Below are 19,375 nucleotides of genomic sequence, written 5' to 3' on the forward strand. Positions count from 1 at the left end.
CATCCAGAGAACTTGGAAAAGTCATTTTCCCTGCCATCAAATCCTTCCTTCTGGAAGAATTCCCAAAGGCTGCTATGGGGAGTTGGTGGGTTTCCTTCTGGGGTCTCCCAGGCAGTTTCAGGGTAACTGTGACATGTTTAAAACTATTTTGGTAGAGTCATCAAGATGTTAATTCTGCCAGGATAAACTTGCATTTTATGGGCTTTGAGTGTGACAATGAGCAACCTTTGGATGGGAAAATACAGTATCTGTTTTAGATTCACACAAGACAGGCAACACTCAGAAAAGCAAACAGTGATTTAGTTGTGCTTAATCCTCCTGAAATTAGGATAAAACTCCCATTAATCTCTAGGAGCACAGTGACTGTCATGGAGCATCACTGGGGCTGTCTCTGCATTCCAGCAAGTCTTCAGAGGAGATATTTTGGTGGGTGACAGCTCCATCCCTGTCATATAAAGCCTCTCCTCTGTGTGCTGGTGGCTTTTCAGGTGCTCCCTGGGGCAACTCTTGCCCAGCAGAAATAGCTGTTCCAACGAAATACACTTAAGCAAATATTTGGTGTACATATTTTATTGATTTCTGTATCCTGTCAATACCTCATGCAATTTGCTCTTTACCCAGAGAAGTCAAGTCACTAAAGGCTAATAACGATTTCAGAGTACTTGGTTATATAAAATATATATTACCTATATTCTTTGGTGTGATAGATGAAAGGCAGAGAAAGCCAGACCTTCCTAATGAATTCCTGTTACAGAGAAGGCTTATTAATAAATCAAATTTAAGAATGCACTACAGATAAATGCTATATTAAAAAATATCTGGATATATGTTGAAAAACAAATTCCCTCAATGGTCTGCCAGAGTCTTTCCTTTCCCTTAAGGCACTGCCCACCCCCCCAACCTGCCCTTAGCTGGGTCTGCTGCCATGGCTGTGGCTCCTCAGGTGGCTCTGGGCATTCCCACAGCCCTTGGGGACAGCCCAAGTCGTGCTGCACCTCTGGGTGATGGGGCAGAGGGTTCCCTGGGAAGGTTTCCTGGTGCCCAGCCTGGGAGCAGTGGCTGCAATGCCAGAGGGACTGAGCCAGGCTGGAGAAATGGCCTGAACCTCCTGCCCCTGGGCAAGGAGAAGCACAAAGTGCTGCAGTCCCTGGGAAGGGACCACCCCTGGCACCAGGATGGGCTGGGGACACCCAGCTGGGACACCAAAGGCCCTGGGGGACCTGGAGGACACCAAGTGACCATGAGCCCTGGCAGAGGAGAAGGTCAGCTGTGTCCTGGGCTGTGCTGGGAGGAGGCACCAGCAGGACAAGGAGGGGGTGGCCCCTCTGCTCAGCACTGGGGGGTTGTCCCTGGAGTGCTGTGCCCAGTTTGGGGCTCCCCAGCACAAGGCAGACATGGACATACTGGAGAGAGTCTAACATGAGGAAATACCTTTTTTTTTTTCCTATTTTCCGTGGTGAGGGTGACTGAGCACGAGGACAGGTGGCCCAGGGAGGTGGGGGAGTCTCTTTCCTTGGAGAAACTCAGAAGCTGCCTGGACACAGTCCTGGGTAAACAGGTCTAGGAGACCCTGCTTGGGCAGGGGGTTGGATTCCAGAGGCTCCTGCTGTCCCCAGCCATGCCATGATTCTGCAAAGCTGGAGTGGGAGCTGCTGTCCAGAAAGCAGCTGTTTGTCTGCTTTCTGGCTCTCCTTCCTTCCCTTCCCTCTCCTCCTGCTGCTCCCCACCCTGGTAAAACACAGTTCTTCTGACCAGCTGGACTTTCAGGACTGTTTCCACGTGAGAAGTTGTGTGATTATTGATGTGGTTTTAATACCAGCCAAAGAGAGTTTCTTGTAGTTATGAGAATTTTGAAACAACTTGATGAGAACCTGAATCTTCACCTACTAAAAGAAAGGGCCAAATTTCTAAGTCCATTGTAACATGTCATTCTTCCTTCTCATCCCCTCTCTATCCTATCTGAGTGGCTCACAGATCCCTGAGCCAAGAGAGCTGATTCAAAGTCATACTTCTGTAAATGTACAAGAATTCAAGCTTGTCAAGTGATGTATTTTATAAGAGATAAGGGACAGAGTGATGTCCTGGCCTCGTTAGGGCTCTCTCTTGGATTAATCTGTCATCTCTATGTCCCTGACTGAACAAAAATTTCTGTCAACATCTGACCTGTGTTTTGAATTCTGGGCTTTGGGCTGATTATTGTAAGAAAAAAACCTCATGAAGTTTGAGCCTTTGAGGTGTACCTGCATCATCTTGGCCTTCCTGGATGACTTTTGTAGCCTCAGCTGCGGTTAGAAATAAATCAGTAAAGGAATTTCCTCTCAAGTAGACCTGCACAGAGGATTAGGAAATTCATGATGGGGACTCAGAATTCATGGTTAGAAACCATGAGATTGGGAAAGCTGAAGGGCCTGGGTAGGGCCCCTGTGTAGGCAGGTGGAGAGAACATGGAGAGGTGGGTTTAGCCCTGGAGGGAACATGACTCCTGTGGGAATAGCAGTGGGATGAAGGGAAAGTCAAAGAGTACCACAGAAGAGTGTACAGGAGCAGGGATACAGGAGCAGGAGTACAGAACAGAGGAGGTGAAAAGCAAGACCTAGAGTCTGGCAGATGAAGAGTCTTCAATGTTGGGGACTGTTCTGAGGCTGCTCCCTCCTTGTTCTCCTGCCAGTTTAACCAAGGAGGGGTTTCCTTCTGTGCCATCTTGGATACCTTGAGACTGAGGCAAAGAGCTTCAAGACCAAGAGAAAGAAGCCTTCTAGACACCTGTTTGCTGCTGCCCTGAGCTCCCCCCACACCCCCCGAGCTGTCTGGGGGCCTTTACAGCCTTTGCTGTGGGTTCTTTTCCCCCTGTGGTCACTGGCTGCCTGCAGCACATGGGATTGGTGGCTGAGTTCAGCCCTGGGCTGGGTGCTGGCAGCTGCCTGTGCAAAGAAAGGGATTGGGTGCTTGGAGTGGTTTGCTTTGGGATGGACATGTGGGATATACACTCATTTCTGGCTGAGCTTTCCTTTCTTCCTCCAAGCTGTGGAGGTGTCTTCCTGCCCCTGGGCTTTATACACCACATCCTTGGCAGCAGGAGGAGAAGGGCTGAGGAGCTGATTCCATGGCTATGGCTGGGGAAAAACCTCTGAGCTTTACATTGCAAGGCACAGACACATTGGGGTTCAAGTGTGCATTCTACACCTGGGAGTGCTGGTTACTGCAAGGACTGAAAACCCTGAAGGTGAAGGTCCTCTGCTGAGGATGAGGGAAAAAATGGCTTATTGTCTTGGGTCCACCTTTTCAAGTAGAATAACCTCCATAAATTCTTGTCCTGATTTTTTGTTGACTTTGTGAAAAGGGAGTTAACCCCCAAACCTGCATTTTCAGCATGTTACTTTGGCTGGTGCTGGAATGGCCCTGTGGGCAAAGCCAAGCTCTAGTCCCTCCCTGCCTTAACCAGTCCTGGTTTAGTGTGGCATTTGGGTGTCACTGGGCCAGATTTTGTGGTGCTGGTTCTGCAAGTTGTGGTTTATAGGATCCTTTAAAAAAAAGCCAAAATCCCCAAAACACAATCCTAAAGCAGCAAGAATCCAGAATTCACCTTAAAGCACAGTTCTATTGCTGAAAATACCAAATGGCTGTCAGTCCTCATGGTTGTCTGTTCCCTGAAATAACACCCTGGTTGTGGAAGCTTTATAGCCCCATAAAAAAAAGAATTGTCCATTAAATTTTAGGAGGGGCAAATCCAAACTCCAAGGCTCTCTGCTTGGACTGCTCCCCAAGTGGGGCAATCTGAAATACCCTCTTGGGGAGCTGATGAAAGGCAGGAGCCTTGTGGTGTGTCCAGCTTGGCTCAGCACTTGGGCTTCAACATCAGGCACTGGCAGATGGCCTGGAAGAGTCGGCACTTGCACAGGGCACAGTTGTTGCAGCAGGAGCTCAGGTGGGGCTTGCAGGCTTTGAAGGTGGGCACACAGTTGGCAGCTGGGGGGGGCCTTGGCTTTGGGGCTGGCTTGCGCTGGGCGTTTTTCTGGAAGACAAAAGCATGAGAATTCCCAGGAAGGTGAAGTGAGGGAGGTCACAGAGGTGGAGAGGGGGAACAGAGGGAGGGTCTGACTGGAGGGGACGAGGTGGTGGCTGGCAGTGAGGCCTGGACTGGCAATGCAGGGGTGTGGTGGCACTGGGTCAGGGGAAATGGTGGCTTCAGACCAACCTCCTGAGCAGAAGGATAAACCTTTGAGGTTCCTGTTTTGACCATGAGTGGACAGAGTGGTGGAAAACACTGTAGGGACGACTGTGGCAGCAGCGAGGAAAGGAATGGGAAAACATACAGAGATGATGAGATTATCAGAAAAAACAGTTAAGGATCCCCAAACTCTTCAAAAGCAAGAGTGAAACCTCACTGTCACTCTGTGGGGTGGGACCTCTTGGTTTGCTGGGCTGGGGGGCTGGAAAGCAGGAGGTGACCTGGCAATGCTCCTCCTCACGTGGCTGCGCTGTCAGGGTGCCTTGGGAGCTCAGGGAGGGATTCCTCATCCAGGGGAATCCCAAACTGCACACACAGGTGAGTCACCTGGAAAAGGTCTCTCAGCCTCCCCAAGGAGTGCTGCTCTCTGTGACTGGGGACCATTGGGTGCCTGGGAGGGATCTCTGGAGCACCCTTAGAGGTCAGAGTCATGGGATGGTTTGGATGGGAAGGGATCTTTAAAGCCCATCCAGTCCCAGTCCCTGCCAGGGCAGGGACACCTTCCACTGTCCCAGTTCAGCAGGTGGGAGCAGTTTCTCCCTGTGTGGGTGTGCCCAAAGCTGTACATTCTAAACCCTCTCTGCCATTGCCCAGCAACTGTTCCCAATGGCCCATTGGCAGCAGCTGCCCAGGGCACAGCTGAGCCCTCAGGCTGGGAGCTGGCTGGGAAAGAAGCCTGGCAGAGGAGCTGGGAGAACTGCCCTGCAGGGAGTCCTTGGCACCTCCACACCCACCTGAGGGCTCAGCTCTGCCCATGGGCCAGCAACGATTCCAAAATCCCCCCTGACTGCCAGAGTCAGATCCCCCAGTGTGGAACTCCCTGCCCTGGGGGAGGCACTGGAGGCTCCCACCCAAACCAGAGGGGAGAGAATCTTGGGGTTTGGGACTTGGGGAACCACTCATTGGATGCAGAGGAGGAGCAGACCCTGGACAGGAGGAGCCCCCCACTCTCCACCAGACTGTGCCATCATCTGCACCAACAGGTTTTTCACCTCCTTTTCCTTTGGACTCGGAGGAACCACGTGGGGCTCAGCACAGGGGCCACCAAACCCCCCTGTGTTTGTGCCCCAGGGGCTGGGTTACACTGCTGGGGTTGTGGGTTAAACCCAATTTCTCTTTGTGCCATTGCATTTACTGTAATATTGTTATTAAATTGTAACTCTGCCTTATAATCTCTTTTGTGTTGGGTTCATTTCTCCTGCTGGTTTCCCTTTAAACCAGCACATCCACCAGCCCATCCAACCTGGCCTTGGACATCTTAAGGGATGGAGGAGCCACAGCTTCTTGTTTTCTCTCCACCATTATTATTTTACCTGTGTTTTTACAGTTTTTGGAGCTTCAAGCTGTGTGTAAATTATTTAACTCAGGGACTGGCAACTGAATGCACTGAGGGAAACTCCAGAAGAAACAAACCCTTCTAATTCTACAAAGTTTTCAGAACAACCACCTACCTTGGAAGATTTCTTGTTCTCTGCCTCTTTCCTGCTGACCTTCTGGGATCTTCTGGTTAAATCTTCAATGAGAATTACACAACATAATATGAAACCAATGTCACAGCACGTTGTTTCATTGAAATCATCCTAATTTGGGGTGAGAGAGGGCAGAGAACCTGCACTGCCAGCCCATCCCTGGAGGTTTTCCAGTCAAGGTGTTCATCTCATCTCATGCCCAGTGTGAACTCCTGTTGTCTCTGCTGCTTGTGCAAGCAGGAGAGCTCTGATGGCTGTATTTTAGGGGGTGTTTTTCCACTTTGCTTGGTAGATGCAAACAAGGAATAATTCCAGAGAAATAAAATTAGAGGCCCCTGTGTAAAAGATGGGCTACCCATGCACAAAAATAGGAAAAAGTCTTTAGAATTCTGTGCTTTTTTCTGTCAAAAGGTGCTGTTAGATGCATCATTTTGGAAGGAATGAGGAAGTGTACACTGGTTTTCACAAGCAAATACTCTTTGCTGGTTTGGTATAAGCTCTTCATGTGTGTGGTGCCACCTTTCATTTGCAGTTCTTTGTTCCTTCTCCACCCACAATTTCATTTAGAACACATCACTTTTGAAGGTGTTTCACTCATGAACCTCTAACTTTGGTTATTATATTTATTTATCACTATGTATATTTTTATGTATTCAGAACTATCTATAAATTCCATGTCTGACTCACTATATATATTTCTGTGTGTTTATAACTATTTATAAATTCCATGACTGGCTTTTCTGGGCCTCTAACAGAGCAAGGCTGTTAAAGCTGAGACACCTCCCAGTCCCCCAACCTGTCAGGATATTTTGATCCCTTTATTCTCTGTGTGAGTTCTGTGATAAGCACTGTCTGTATGAAATGAATGCTTGGGATAAAATAATGTCCATATTCCCCCTGACGAGTGGTGGCTCCTCATCTATCCCAGGATTCTCTCCCTCTGCTTTTGAATATTCACTAATTGATGGGATTTACAGAATTCCAGAAGGAAGAAGAAACATTTTAGGCTGGTTTGAGTGGTTTCATTTATTCATCATGGATTTTTGTAGCAAGGGCTGTGTCTCTAAATAGAAACACTTCAACATGTAAAGTTATTGTCATTTCATAAGGACCAGCCTTAATAAAGGCACTGCACTAATTAGGATTAGTGATTTGGATCCAGTTCCAGCTGCAATATTCTGTGTTCTTTGCTTTTCTGCCCCTTCCTGACGGTAATCAAGATGCTTGGAAGTGATTGCATTCTACCTCAATTTGCTTTGTCCAACACATTTGTACAGGATTGCCTGGATTGCTTTGGCTATAAAAGAGGTGAGTGTCAGGCCAAGATCTGCTTTTTCTGAATGATTCCAGCATTTTCAGTGCCAAATGTCCCCTCTATTTGTATGAGTGAACATGGGATGCAGGAGAAGCCATCCCTGCCTGGTGGCTTCATCCCTCTGTTGGCTGGGAAATGGGGAAGCAGAGGAGCTGGGATGTGCCCTGGAGAGGATGAGGAGGCTCTGCAGACCCCAAACTGGGCAGAGAGGGAGGGAGGGCTTTGGGGGGCACTGCAGAACCCCCTGAGCAACCAGGGCTGGCAGCACCAGGGAATCTCTGCTGTCTGGGCTGTCTGTTGGCAAACGAAGAGCAGAGAATCCTCCCAGGGTCATGGGACAGTTTGGGACCTAAAAACTTAATATGAGCTGTAGAGAAAATCGTTTCAACATTCCCTTTTTATTTGGAAAAAGGAAGGGCAATTTGTGGAGTCTCTGAGACCTGTCCCATCTCTGTGGTGAACTCAGTTCATGGAATCCCAGAATGGTTTGGATGGGAGGGGACCTCAAAGCCCACCCAGTGCCACAGGCAGGGACACCTCCCACTGCCCCAGGGTGCTCCAACCTGGCCCTGGAAACTCCCACATGGAATGACACAACATCTCTGCCCTGTTTATAGCATGGGCTCGCTCTTTTGAGCAGAGAAATTGTGCAGGGACTGTTTTATATCTCTGATTTTAACTGAAGTTAAAAAACCATATTGGAAATGTGAGACTGAAGGTGGTGAGGGTCAGAAGGACCATGAAATGGTCCAGCCTGGGAGGCTGCAGAGCTGCACAAGCTTTACTGAACTTGCACTTAAACAGCTCAGGATTCAAAGGGTCAGAATTCTCTAGAAATGCAAGTGCAGGGTGACTGTTTTTCCTTAAAGAAACGTTGTTCTGAGTAAGAGCTCTGAGAAAACACCCCAACCCCCTGCAGCACTCCAGGCTGGGCACAGAGTGGCTGGAGAGCAGCCAGGCAGAGGGACCTGGGGGGACTGAGGGACAGGAAGCTCAACATGAGCCAACAGTGTGCCCAGGTGGCCAAGAAGGCCAAGGGGATCCTGGCCTGGATCCAAACTAGCGTGGCCAGCAGGCCCAGGGCAGTGACCCTTCCCCTGGACTCTGCCTTGGGGAGGCCACACCTTGAGTGTTGTGTTCAGTTCTGGGCCCCTCAGTTGAGGCAAGAGATTGAGGGGCTGGAGCGGGGCCAGAGAAGAGCAACGAGGCTGGAGAAGGGACTGGATGTGGCACTGGGTGTCCTCTTAAACATCCCTAGGGACAGGGAATCCACCATATCTTGATCCAACCCCACTGTGATCACCAGCCCAGGGCACAGAGTGCCCTGGGCTGGTGATCACAGTGGGGTTGGATCAAGGGTTGATGATGTCCAAGGTCTCTTCCAACCCAAGTGAGAAGAGCAACGAGGCTGGAGAAGGGACTGGAGCACAAGTGCTGTGGGGAGAGGCTGAGGGAGCTGGGGGTGTTCAGCCTGGAGAAGAGGAGGCTCAGAGGTGACCTCAGCACTGTCTGGAACTGCCTGAAGGGAAGTTCTGGCCAGGTGGGGGTTGGTCTCTTCTCCCAGGCACTCAGCAATAGGACAAGGGGGCACGATGGGCTCAAGCTCTGCCAGGGGAAATTGAAGTTGGAGATGAGAAAAAATTCTTTGCAGAGAGAGTGCTCAGGGATTGGAATGGGCTGCCCAGAGAGGGGGTGGATTCCCCATCCCTGGAGGTTTTTCAACTGAGCTTGGCCGTGGCACTGAGTGCCATAATCTGGTAAAGGGACTGGAGTTGGACCAAGGGTTGGACTCGATGATCTCGGAGGTCTTTTCCAACCCAATCCATTCTGTGATTCTGTGATTCTAAACAAGGCAGGAAGCCCTAAAATTCTGCAGAAAGGAGCTATGAAAGAGCATCTCTGTTTTCTGAATTATTAATATTTTGGCACACACGAATGATGTTCTGCACTAAGTATCTCCAAAGGCTTGTTTCTTGAAAGGAGAAGTTGGTGTAAATTAGGGCAGACACAACAAAAAAAAGGGTTTGTGAAGGAAAAAGTGAAGTTTTTCCCTAAAAAGGATCTTCCCCAACAGGACAGAGTAACAGCAGGGGCAGAGCTGGTCCTGTCTGGGGTAAAATGACCTCTGGCTCTCCTTGCAGGGCTCTTTTCTTCCCCTGGTTAAAGACCAGGGAAACTGAAATTATATGAATACCTGTTAATAGTGTTGATTTCTGGGCCACAACAGCAGATCCTTAAAAAAACCCCACATTGTATTAATTTTTTCTATACACCTGAGAGTTTCAAAGGAAGATTATTGCCCATATTAGCAGAAAAACACCTCAATATAAACAGACCTGCAGTATGACAGGGCCTGCCCTGAAATCTGTGAAACTAAAAGAAGTTTTCTGGGGATTATTATATTTTTGCCCTCTAAACTCTGGTGCTGTACCCATAATTATTATTTTTTTCCCTCTAAACTATGGTGTTGTTGCCATGATTATTATATTTTTGCCCTATTATCTCTGGTGTTTTAGCCATGATTATTATAATTTTCCCCTATTATCTCTGGTGTTGTACCCATGATTTTATATTTTTTCCCTCTAAACTTTGGTGTTGTTCTCATGATTATTATATTTTTTCCCTCTAAACTCTGGTGTTGTAGCTGTGATTATTTTATAATTTTTTTTCCTCTAAACTCTGATGTTGTAACCATGATTATTATATTTTTCCCTCTAAACTCTGATACTGTACGTATGATTTTTATATTTTTTTCCCTCTAAACTCTGGTGTTTAGGCAAAATTATTATATTTTTTCCCTCCAAACTCTGGTGTTGTAGCCGTGATTATTTTATAATATTTTCCTCTAAACTCTGGTATTTTAGCCATGATTATTATATTTCTCCCTCTAAACTCTGGTGTTTCAGCCATGATTATTATATTTTATATTTTTCCCTCCAAACTCTGGTGTTTCAGCCACGATTATTATATTTTATATTTTTCCCTCTAAACTGTGCTGTAGCCATAATTATTATATTTTTCCCTCCAAACTCTGGTGTTGTACCCATAATTATTATATTTTTCCCTCTAAACTCTGATACTGTACCTATGAATTTTAATTTTTTTCCCTCTAAACTCTGGTGTTTAGGCAAAATTATTATATTTTTTCCCTCTAAACTCTGATGCTGTACACATGATTATTATTTTTTTCCCCTCTAAACTCTGGTATTTTAGCCATGATTTTTATATTTTTTCCCTCTAAACTCTGATGCTATACCCATGATTTTTATTTTTTTTTCCCTCTATACTCTGGTGTTTCAGCCATGATTATTATATTTTATATTTTTCCCTCTAAACTCTGGTGTTTCAGCCATGATTATTATATTTTTTCCCTCTAAACTCTGATGCTGTACCCATGATTTTTATATTTTTTTTCCCTCTAAACTCTGGTGTTTAGGCAAAATTATTATATTTTTTCCCTCTAAACTCTGGTGTTGTAGCTGTGATTATTATATATTTTTCCTTATTATCTCTGGTGCTGTACCCATGATTATTATTGCTTTTTCCCTACTAAACCCTTGTGTTTCAGCCATGATTAGTATATTTTTCCCTCCAAACTCTGGTGTTGTACCCATGATTATTATATTTTTTTCCCTCCAAACTCTGATACTGTACCTACGATTTTTATATTTTTTTCCCTCCAAACTCTGGTGTTGTTGCCATGATTATTATATTTTATATTTTTTCCCTCCAAACTCTGGTGTTGTACCCATGATTATTATATTTTTTTCCCTCTAAACTCTGATACTGTACCTATGATTATTATTTTTTTTCCCTCTAAACTCTGATGTTTAGGCAAAATTATTATATTTTTTTTCCTCTAAACTCTGGTGTTGTAGCCGTGATTATGTTATAATTTTTTTCTCTCTAAACTCTGGTGTTTCAGCCATGATTATTATATTTTATATTTTTCCCTCCAAACTCTGGTGCTGTACCCATGATTATTATATTTTTCCCTCTAAACTCTGATGCTGTACCTATGATTTTTATTTTTTTTCCCTCTAAACTGGTGTTTAGGCAAAATTATTATATTTTTCCCTCCAAACTCTGGTGTTGTAGCCATGATTATTATATTTTATATTTTTCCCTCCAAACTCTGGTGTTGTTGCCACGATTATTATATTTTATATTTTCCCCTCTAAACTCTGGTGTTTCAGCCATGATTATTATATTTTTCCCTCTAAACTCTGATACTGTAGCTATGATTTTTATTTTTTTTCCCTCTAAACTCTGGTGTTGTAGCCGTGATTATTTTATAATTTTTTTCCTCTAAACTCTGGTATTTTAGCCATGATTATTATATTTTTTCCTTATTATCTCTGGTGCTGTACCCATGATTATTACATTTTTTCCCTCCAAACTCTGATACTGTACCTATGATTTTTATTTTTTTTCCCTCTAAACTCTGATGTTTAGGCAAAATTATTATATTTTTCCCTCCAAACTCTGGTGTTGTTGCCATGATTATTATATTTTATATTTTTCCCTCTAAACTCTGGTGTTTCAGCCATGATTATTACATTTTTCCCTCCAAACTCTGGTGGCGTTGCCATGATTATTATATTTTATATTTTTCCCTCTAAACTCTGGTGGTGTTGCCATGATTATTATATTTTATATTTTTCCCTCCAAACTCTGGTGCTGTACCCATGATTATTATATTTTTTCCCTCCAAACTCTGGTGCTGTACCCATGATTATTATATTTTTCCCTCTAAACTCTGATGCTGTACCTATGATTATTATTTTTTTTCCCTCTAAACTCTGGTGTTTAGGCAAAATTTTTATATTTTTTTCCTCTAAACTCTGGTGTTTCAGCCATGATTATTATATTTTATATTTCTCCCTCTAAACTCTGGTGTTTCAGCCATGATTATTATATTTTTTCCCTCCAAACTCTGGTGTTGTAACCATGATTATTATATTTTATATTTTCCCCTCCAAACTCTGGTGTTGTAGCCGTGATTATTATATTTTATATTTTTCCCTCCAAACTCTGGTGTTTCAGCCATGATTATTATATTTTTCCCTCCAAACTCTGGTGGCGTTGCCATGATTATTATATTTTATATTTTTCCCTCCAAACTCTGGTGGTGTTGCCACGATTATTATATTTTATATTTTTCCCTCCAAACTCTGGTGTTGTAGCGGTGATCATTATATTTTATATTTTTCCCTCTAAACTCTGATGCTGTACCTATGATTATTATTTTTTTTCCCTCTAAACTCTGGTGTTTAGGCAAAATTTTTATATTTTTTTCCTCTAAACTCTGGTGTTTCAGCCATGATTATTATATTTTATATTTCTCCCTCTAAACTCTGGTGTTTCAGCCATGATTATTATATTTTTCCCTCCAAACTCTGGTGGCGTTGCCATGATTATTATATTTTATATTTTCCCCTCCAAACTCTGGTGTTGTAGCCGTGATTATTATATTTTATATTTTTCCCTCCAAACTCTGGTGTTTCAGCCATGATTATTATATTTTTCCCTCCAAACTCTGGTGTTGTTGCCATGATTATTATATTTTATATTTTTCCCTCCAAACTCTGGTGGCGTTGCCATGATTATTATATATTTTACATTTTTCCCTCCAAACTCTGGTGGTGTTGCCACGATTATTATATTTTATATTTTTCCCTCCAAACTCTGGTGGTGTTGCCATGATTATTATATATTTTATATTTTTCCCTCCGAACTGTGCTGTAGCCACAATTATTACATTTTTTCCCCCCAAGCTCTGGTGCTGTAGCCCCACCAGCTCTGCACTAAGGCACTGTCTGACCCTGCAATGTGCTCTAAATAACCCCCAGGAACCAGCAACTGTATTTCTGCCAATTCTGCCAATCTGGCACCCAATGGCACGTTTCACTCACCTACGATGGAGATGGGTGGGAGGTCTGAGAGGTCCATTTTGCTGCTCCTGGACAGGTTGCATTCTACCTTCTCCTCCAAGACCAGGTGGGCATCAGCAGCTCTGAGCAAGCTGCAGCAGAGCAGGAGGCTCAGCAAGAGCTTCTTGCTTTCCATCCTGGGCAGGAGCAGTTCCATTGTCACGAAACCCAAAGCTGGTCAGAACCTGCACGTGGGAGAGGGCAAGGCCGTGAACCTCAGCAGTGGTTCTGTGTCAGATTGTGCAGCTTCAGCAACAAAACTTGGACAGCTCTTCTGCTTCCAGCACTTTGATACCAGGACACCCCAGTTTGTAGCTGTCACAGGGAGAAAATGCTGTGCCAAATGGAACTCTCCTGGACAGTCTTTTTTGCCCGATTCTTTGCTCAAAAGGGTTGTTTTCCCACAAGATGTGAGAGTTTTCCCAAAGGAATTTTATGACCAAGGGCAGAAGATCAAGCCCTTCATCGTTTTTTTTTTCTTGTTTACAAATTTGTGCTAGAAAACATAAAGAAATATCAACAATTTAAAAATACCCCCAAAATTGTTTCTCCCATCAGTGTTCTCCTCTTGCAAACAACCTCCAGAGTGGCTGCTCCAATCCTGTAGTAAATCACAGGTGAGCTTTGAGAGGCTGTAAAGGTTTTAGGGGCCTTGGGGAGCCCTGAGCAACTTGGAAGATGTGGCAAAATCTGTGGGATTTGAGGCCATTTATGGAGGAGCCTGAGCGGAGTGTGCCCATTGCCCTCCGAGGGCACTGCCAGCCACGGTGCCCACACAGTGCCACCAGCCTGGGCTCCTCCTCTTGGCCATTCCTTGCCTTGCTGTGCCTCAGAGTTGGGGTTTATTTCCCTGTGCTTCCCTTTGAGGCAGTGTCAGAGTTTGGAGCCTCCCCCAGGGCACTGTCAGGCTCCAGATTTATGGGCAGCCTTTTGTCAGGGAAAAGCCTCCAGTAGCAGCAAAGGGAGGGAGGGAATCCAAATGTTTCCAGCCATTCATCTGCTGTGATGACTTCATTGCTGCAGAGCTGGAAGATGAAGAGCTCCTGCTTTGGAAGGGCTTCAGTCTGGTCACTGCTGAGCACAGAATGTGTTCTACACCTGCTTTGGCAGCCCCCACTGTCCCCTGGGAGGTGGGGAAGGTTCTGCTTCCAGTTCCAAGTGCTTGGGCTCAGCTCTAAAATTGTGTCTCGTAGAACAAAGCAGTGCTGGAGGTGTGGATGCTGCTCTCACTGAGGGTCATGGCTGTGCCAGGAGAGGGGTCATCTCTGCCCTGGAGCCAGGCTGGCAGAGCTGGGGGTGCTCAGCCTGGACAGGAGACACTCCAGGGAGACCTGAGAGCCCCTTGCAGTGCCCAAACAGGCTTATAAAAGAGAGGGAGAGCAGCTTTTCACATGGGCAGACAGTGATAGGACAAGACAGGATGGTTTTAAACTAAGAAGAGAGAGATTTAGGTTGTATATTAGAAGAAGTTCTTTGCTCAGGGGTTAGTGAGGCCCTGGCACAGGTGCCCAGAGAAGCTGTGGCTGCCCCATCCCTGGAAGTGCCCAAGGCCAGGTTGGACAGGGCTTGGAGCAACCTGGGCTGGTGGGAGGTGTCCCTGCCCATGGCAGGCGTGGAACTAAATGATCTCTAAGGTCCTTCCAACCAAACCATCCTGTGTTTCTGTGATTCCCTCCCAGACCTGTGAGGACTCCAGAGGGATTTGCAGGGGTGCACATGTTGGATCCTCTGTGGTTTAGACACCTGAATGAGCTGCAGCTGAACCAGGGAGCAGAGTTTTCCAGGGAGGATTAACCTTGGGAAGGGAGGGCAGCTCTGCCTGGATTTCAGATGACGGACACTGCTGGTGTCACTCCATCTGGAGTGAAAGCTCAGCCCCAGCTGTGCAGAGTCAGGACTGGGGGTAAAAGTCTGCTTTGAATGACCTGATTCAGAACTTGTTAAATGGGATGGGAGGAGCCTTTGCTTTGATCCCAAATCAACTGCTGGAGAAGAAAGTACATCTTATTCAGAAGAAAATAGAAATTACACTAACCAAAAGGAATGAGTCTTCCCATGACTTGGGTGATGGTAAAATCATGGTCTTGGGTTTTCAGCCATTTCAATTTAATCTTGGTTCTTTAATCAGGACTGCAGGTCTGTGTTCCTCCTTTACATGCTCTCATCTTGCAAACTCTTCCACAAAAGTTCAGCCCTTGCCTGTGGCAGCTGCTGATGCATAATAGAAGTATATGGAAATATTTGCTAAGTCAGGATTCTCCCCTGATCTTTTGCTTTTGTTTAGAATACCCTTTGACTGTCTTTTTCCCATCTCCTTTCCCCAGAGGTGTCCAAACTCCAGTGAGATTTGGTGCTCCCAAACAACTGCTCTGTCCATGGCTGTAGATGTGGAAAACCTTCCAGGTCACAGCCAGAACCATCAAGGTCAAAATTAGAATTTCTTTTCATGCATCTAATTTAACCAACCTGTGTCCCTCTGGTGATGTTCCCATTCATGGTTAAAAGTCATAAAACACCTAAACAATGGCTTGTGTGCCCAAAAGCTTGTCTGTGTTTTCCAAATATGCAGTTGGTAAATATAATATAGAATCACAGAATGGATTGGGTTGGAAAAGACCTCCAAGTCCAACCCTTGGTCCAACTCCAGTCCCTTTACCAGATCATGGCACTCAGTGCCACGTCCAATCTCAGTTGAAAAACCTCCAGGGATGGGGAATCCACCCCCTCTCTGGGCAGCCCATTCCAATGCCTGAGCACTCTCTCTGCAAAGAATTTCTTCCTGCTCTCCAACTTCAATTTCCCCTGGCAGAGCTTGAGCCCATCGTGCCCCCTTGTCCTATTGCTGAGTGCCTGGGAGAAGAGACCAACCCCCACCTGGCCAGAACATCCCTTCAGGCAGTTCCAGACAGTGCTGAGGTCACCTCTGAGCCTCCTCTTCTCCAGGCTGAACACCCCCAGCTCCCTCAGCCTCTCCCCACAGCACTTGTGCTCCAGTCCCTTCTCCAGCCTCGTTGCTCTTCTCTGGCCCCGCTCCAGCCCCTCAATCTCTTTCCTCAACTGAGGGGCCCAGAACTGAACACAACACTCAAGGTGTGGCCTCCCCAAGGCAGAGTCCAGGGGAAGGGTCCCTGCCCTGGGCCTGCTGCCCACGCTAGTTTGGATCCAGGCCAGGATCCCCTTGGCCTTCTTGGCCACCTGGGCACACTGGTGGCTCCTGTTGAGCTTCCTGTCCCTCAGTCCCCCCAGGTCCCTCTGCCTGGCTGCTCTCCAGCCACTCTGTGCCCAGCCTGGAGCACTGCAGGGGGTTGGGGTGGCCAAAGGGCAGGACCTGCACTTGGCCTTGTTGAACTTCATCCCATTGGAATCAGCCCATCTCTCAAGTCTCTCCAGATCCCTCTGCAGAGCCCTCCTGTAAATTTGCTGATGATGGTCTCAATCCTCTCATCTCAGACATCAATAACGATGTTAAACAGGACTGGACCCAACACAGACCCCTGGGGACACCACTGGTGACCAGCTGGACACAGCCCCGTTCACCAGCACTCTCTGGGCCCTCCAGTCGCTCCTGACCCAGCAGAGGGTACACCTGTCCAAGCCATGGGCTACCAGCTTTTCCAGGAGTATATTATGGGAGACAGAGTCAAAGGCCTTGCTGAAGTCCAGACAGACACACCCACAGCCTTCCCCTGTGTGGAAATGTTTTTTCCATTGTACTTGCATGTCTTTATCTCAGCAAAGCTGCCGGTGGATGAGGTTTGTGTCTGAGCAGACAGGAAAACTTTGCAGCCTGTATCTGTTCACTCCAACAGGGCCATCTGAACCAGGGCTGGGTGAAATGCAGCCCTGGATGGTTTGAACCCTGGTGCTCACAGGGTTGTGTAGCCAACAGCACTTGGGTGGTAGCCTTGGAGGGACTGTTTGACTCTGGAAAATGCAACTGTTGGGGAATATTTGATGTGGAAACTTCATCAGGTCATGCCCCCTGGGGGAGGGTGGGCTGTGGAATGGGCTGCCCAGAGAGGGGGTGGATTCCCCATCCCTGGAGGTTTTTAAGATGAGACTGGCCATGGCACTGAGTGCCATGATCTGGTAACCACAGTGGGGGTGGATCAAGGGTTGGACTTGATGATCTCAGAGGTCTCTTCCAACCCAAAGATTCCATGATTCTCTGACTGTGTGTGCAGCTGAGTCCATGGAGAGAGAGGGCAAAGAGCAGGAAGGTGGGTCAGAAGTGCAGGTGGGTAAGAAGGTGCCCACAGCCCCAGAGGTGGCAGAGCTCAGGGAGAGTTTGGACACCTGTGGGTCTCTTCCAGCTCAGGGCACTCTGTGATTCCATGATCCATCCTGAGTTTCAGCTTTTGTATCAGATTGCAAAATCCTTGCCCTGGGGTGGGTTTATTTGGTTTGCTTTGATTTCGTTTGTTTCTTTCATTTGCTTTGGTTTTTTTGCTTTACTTCACTTCGGATTTTTCACTTTACTTTGGATTCTTTGGTTTGCTTTGCTTTGATTTGTTTGTTTGGTTTGCTTCGGATTTTTGTTTGCTTTGCTTTGGTTTGTTTGATTTGCTTTGCTTGATTTGCTTTGCTTTGCTTTCTTTGCTTTGCTTTGCTTTCTTTGCTTTGTGGTTTTTAGATTTGTGAATTTTTTTTTGGTTTGCGTTGCTTTGGTGGTTTTTTTGTTTGCTTTGCTTTGTTTTTTTTGGGTTTTGTGTGTTCCCCCCCCCTACCCCAGAATTAAAGAGAGATCTGTTTTTCCATTTCACTCATTATTTTCCTAATTTTCTTTCTGAGACTTATCAGAGGCTGATTAAAGCAATCAAACAATTCTTTACCTCCAGCAACCTTCACATCTGGTTTTCTCTGAACACTTTGATTTAAAAGAGTTTATTTTCCCTTTGAGCTCCCAACAGTGGAGGAATAAATTGCTTTAACAGTAGTATCTTGAGAGGGTTCCAACTGATTCTTAAATAATGCTAAAATGCATGAGGAGAATTTGAACGTAGGATTTTTAAACTGTTGCTCCTGTCCAGCACTGAAGTTCAACCTCTGAACTTGCAGTTCAGCAGATTATGCATGGAAATAGTTACCACGTGGCCTGGCCTCGGTTGCCAAGGGAATGACAGAATTACATTTAAAACCAAAACAAAGGCACACATTGGAAAGTTTGTTGACTGTCATCAGAGCGTCTTTTCCTCTCCCATTTCCTCTCTACTTTGGCTTCTTACATTTCAAATGTAAATAAGGTATTTTAATCCTCACCCCAATGTTCACAAACATTCTTCCTGAATGTAAATTTGGGAAATGACAGATGATGGGAAACAGCTTTATTCCCTTTTTAGCTGATTTTTTTGGTGATGTCATACTAAAAGTCTTCATGGCAATTTGATTTTCCTCTGTATATTCAGTGATTTTGAGGGAAACTCTTTCATTGTAACGGCTGATTTCACTCTGGGCAGAGATTTATCTTCAGCCACCAGCAGAGTGAACAGTCTGAGACTTTCATACAAAAACTCTGCCATCAACACTGGAAGGGACAAGTGGAATTTTTCTCAGGAGGGTTGGTAAATTTGGGCCAACTCATAAATAAATCAGCATCATTATCAAGAGGGCCCCTCAGTTCAGAAAGGGGATTGAGGGGCTGGAGCGGGGCCAGAGAAGAGCAACGAGGCTGGAGAAGGGACTGGATGTGGCACTGAGTGTCCTCTTAAACACCCCCAGGGACAGAGAATCCACCATTTCTTGATCCAACCTCACTGGGATCACCAGCCCAGGGCACAGAGTGCCCCACTCTGTGCCCTGGGCTGGTGATCACAGTGAGGTTGGATCAAGGGTTGATGATCTCCAAGGTCTCTTCCAACCCAAGTGAGAAGAGAAGAGCAACGAGGCTGGAGAAGGGAGTGGAGCACAAGTGCTGTGGGGAGAGGCTGAGGGAGCTGGGGGTGTTCAGCCTGGAGAAGAGGAGGCTCAGAGGTGACCTCAGCACTGTCTGGAACTGCCTGAAGGGAAGTTCTGGCCAGGTGGGGGTTGGTCTCTTCTCCCAGGCACTCAGCAATAGGACAAGGGGGCACGATGGGCTCAAGCTCTGCCAGGGGAAATTGAAGTTGGAGAGCAGAAAGAAATTCTTTGCAGAGAGAGTGCTCAGGCATTGGAATGGGCTGCCCAGAGAGGGGGTGGATTCCCCATCCCTGGAGGTTTTTCAACTGAACTTGGCCGTGGCGCTGAGTGCCATGATCTGGTAAAGGGACTGGAGTTGGACCAAAGGTTGGACTCGATGATCTTGGAGGTCTTTTCCAACCCAATTGATTCTATGATTCTATTCTATGAGATCTGAAAGCAGCTGCTTGGAAAAAGGAGATGATAAAGTAGGTGAACAAAGACCTATAAAATACAGAAAATTGTTGCAGCACTCGGGAAGTTGCTGACAAATCAT

At 46.2% G+C, this 19,375-nt stretch overlaps 1 protein-coding gene across 3 annotated transcripts in view; it reads right to left on the reverse strand.

Moving 5' to 3' along the window:
* Positions 1-560: 560 nt before the first annotated feature.
* Positions 561-19,375, reverse strand: part of ASIP (agouti signaling protein) — a 44,711-nt gene continuing 25,896 nt past the window's right edge. For 2 of the 3 annotated variants that reach the window (XM_071572772.1, XM_071572774.1), the window contains exons 3-5: positions 12,928-13,130; positions 5,680-5,741; positions 561-4,012 (exon numbers count right to left, since the gene is read on the reverse strand). In XM_071572772.1, coding sequence (XP_071428873.1) covers positions 3,836-4,012; positions 5,680-5,741; positions 12,928-13,102 — 414 coding nt within the window. In that variant the 5' untranslated portion in view covers positions 13,103-13,130 and the 3' untranslated portion in view covers positions 561-3,835. Of the gene's footprint in view, positions 4,013-5,679; positions 5,742-12,927; positions 13,131-14,980; positions 15,035-19,375 lie in introns of those variants that run through there. The other variant, XM_071572775.1, reaches the window with a different exon arrangement.

Source organism: Pithys albifrons, chromosome 18 (genome assembly GCF_047495875.1).
Source record: "Pithys albifrons albifrons isolate INPA30051 chromosome 18, PitAlb_v1, whole genome shotgun sequence".
NCBI classification, from domain to species: Eukaryota; Metazoa; Chordata; class Aves; order Passeriformes; family Thamnophilidae; genus Pithys; species Pithys albifrons.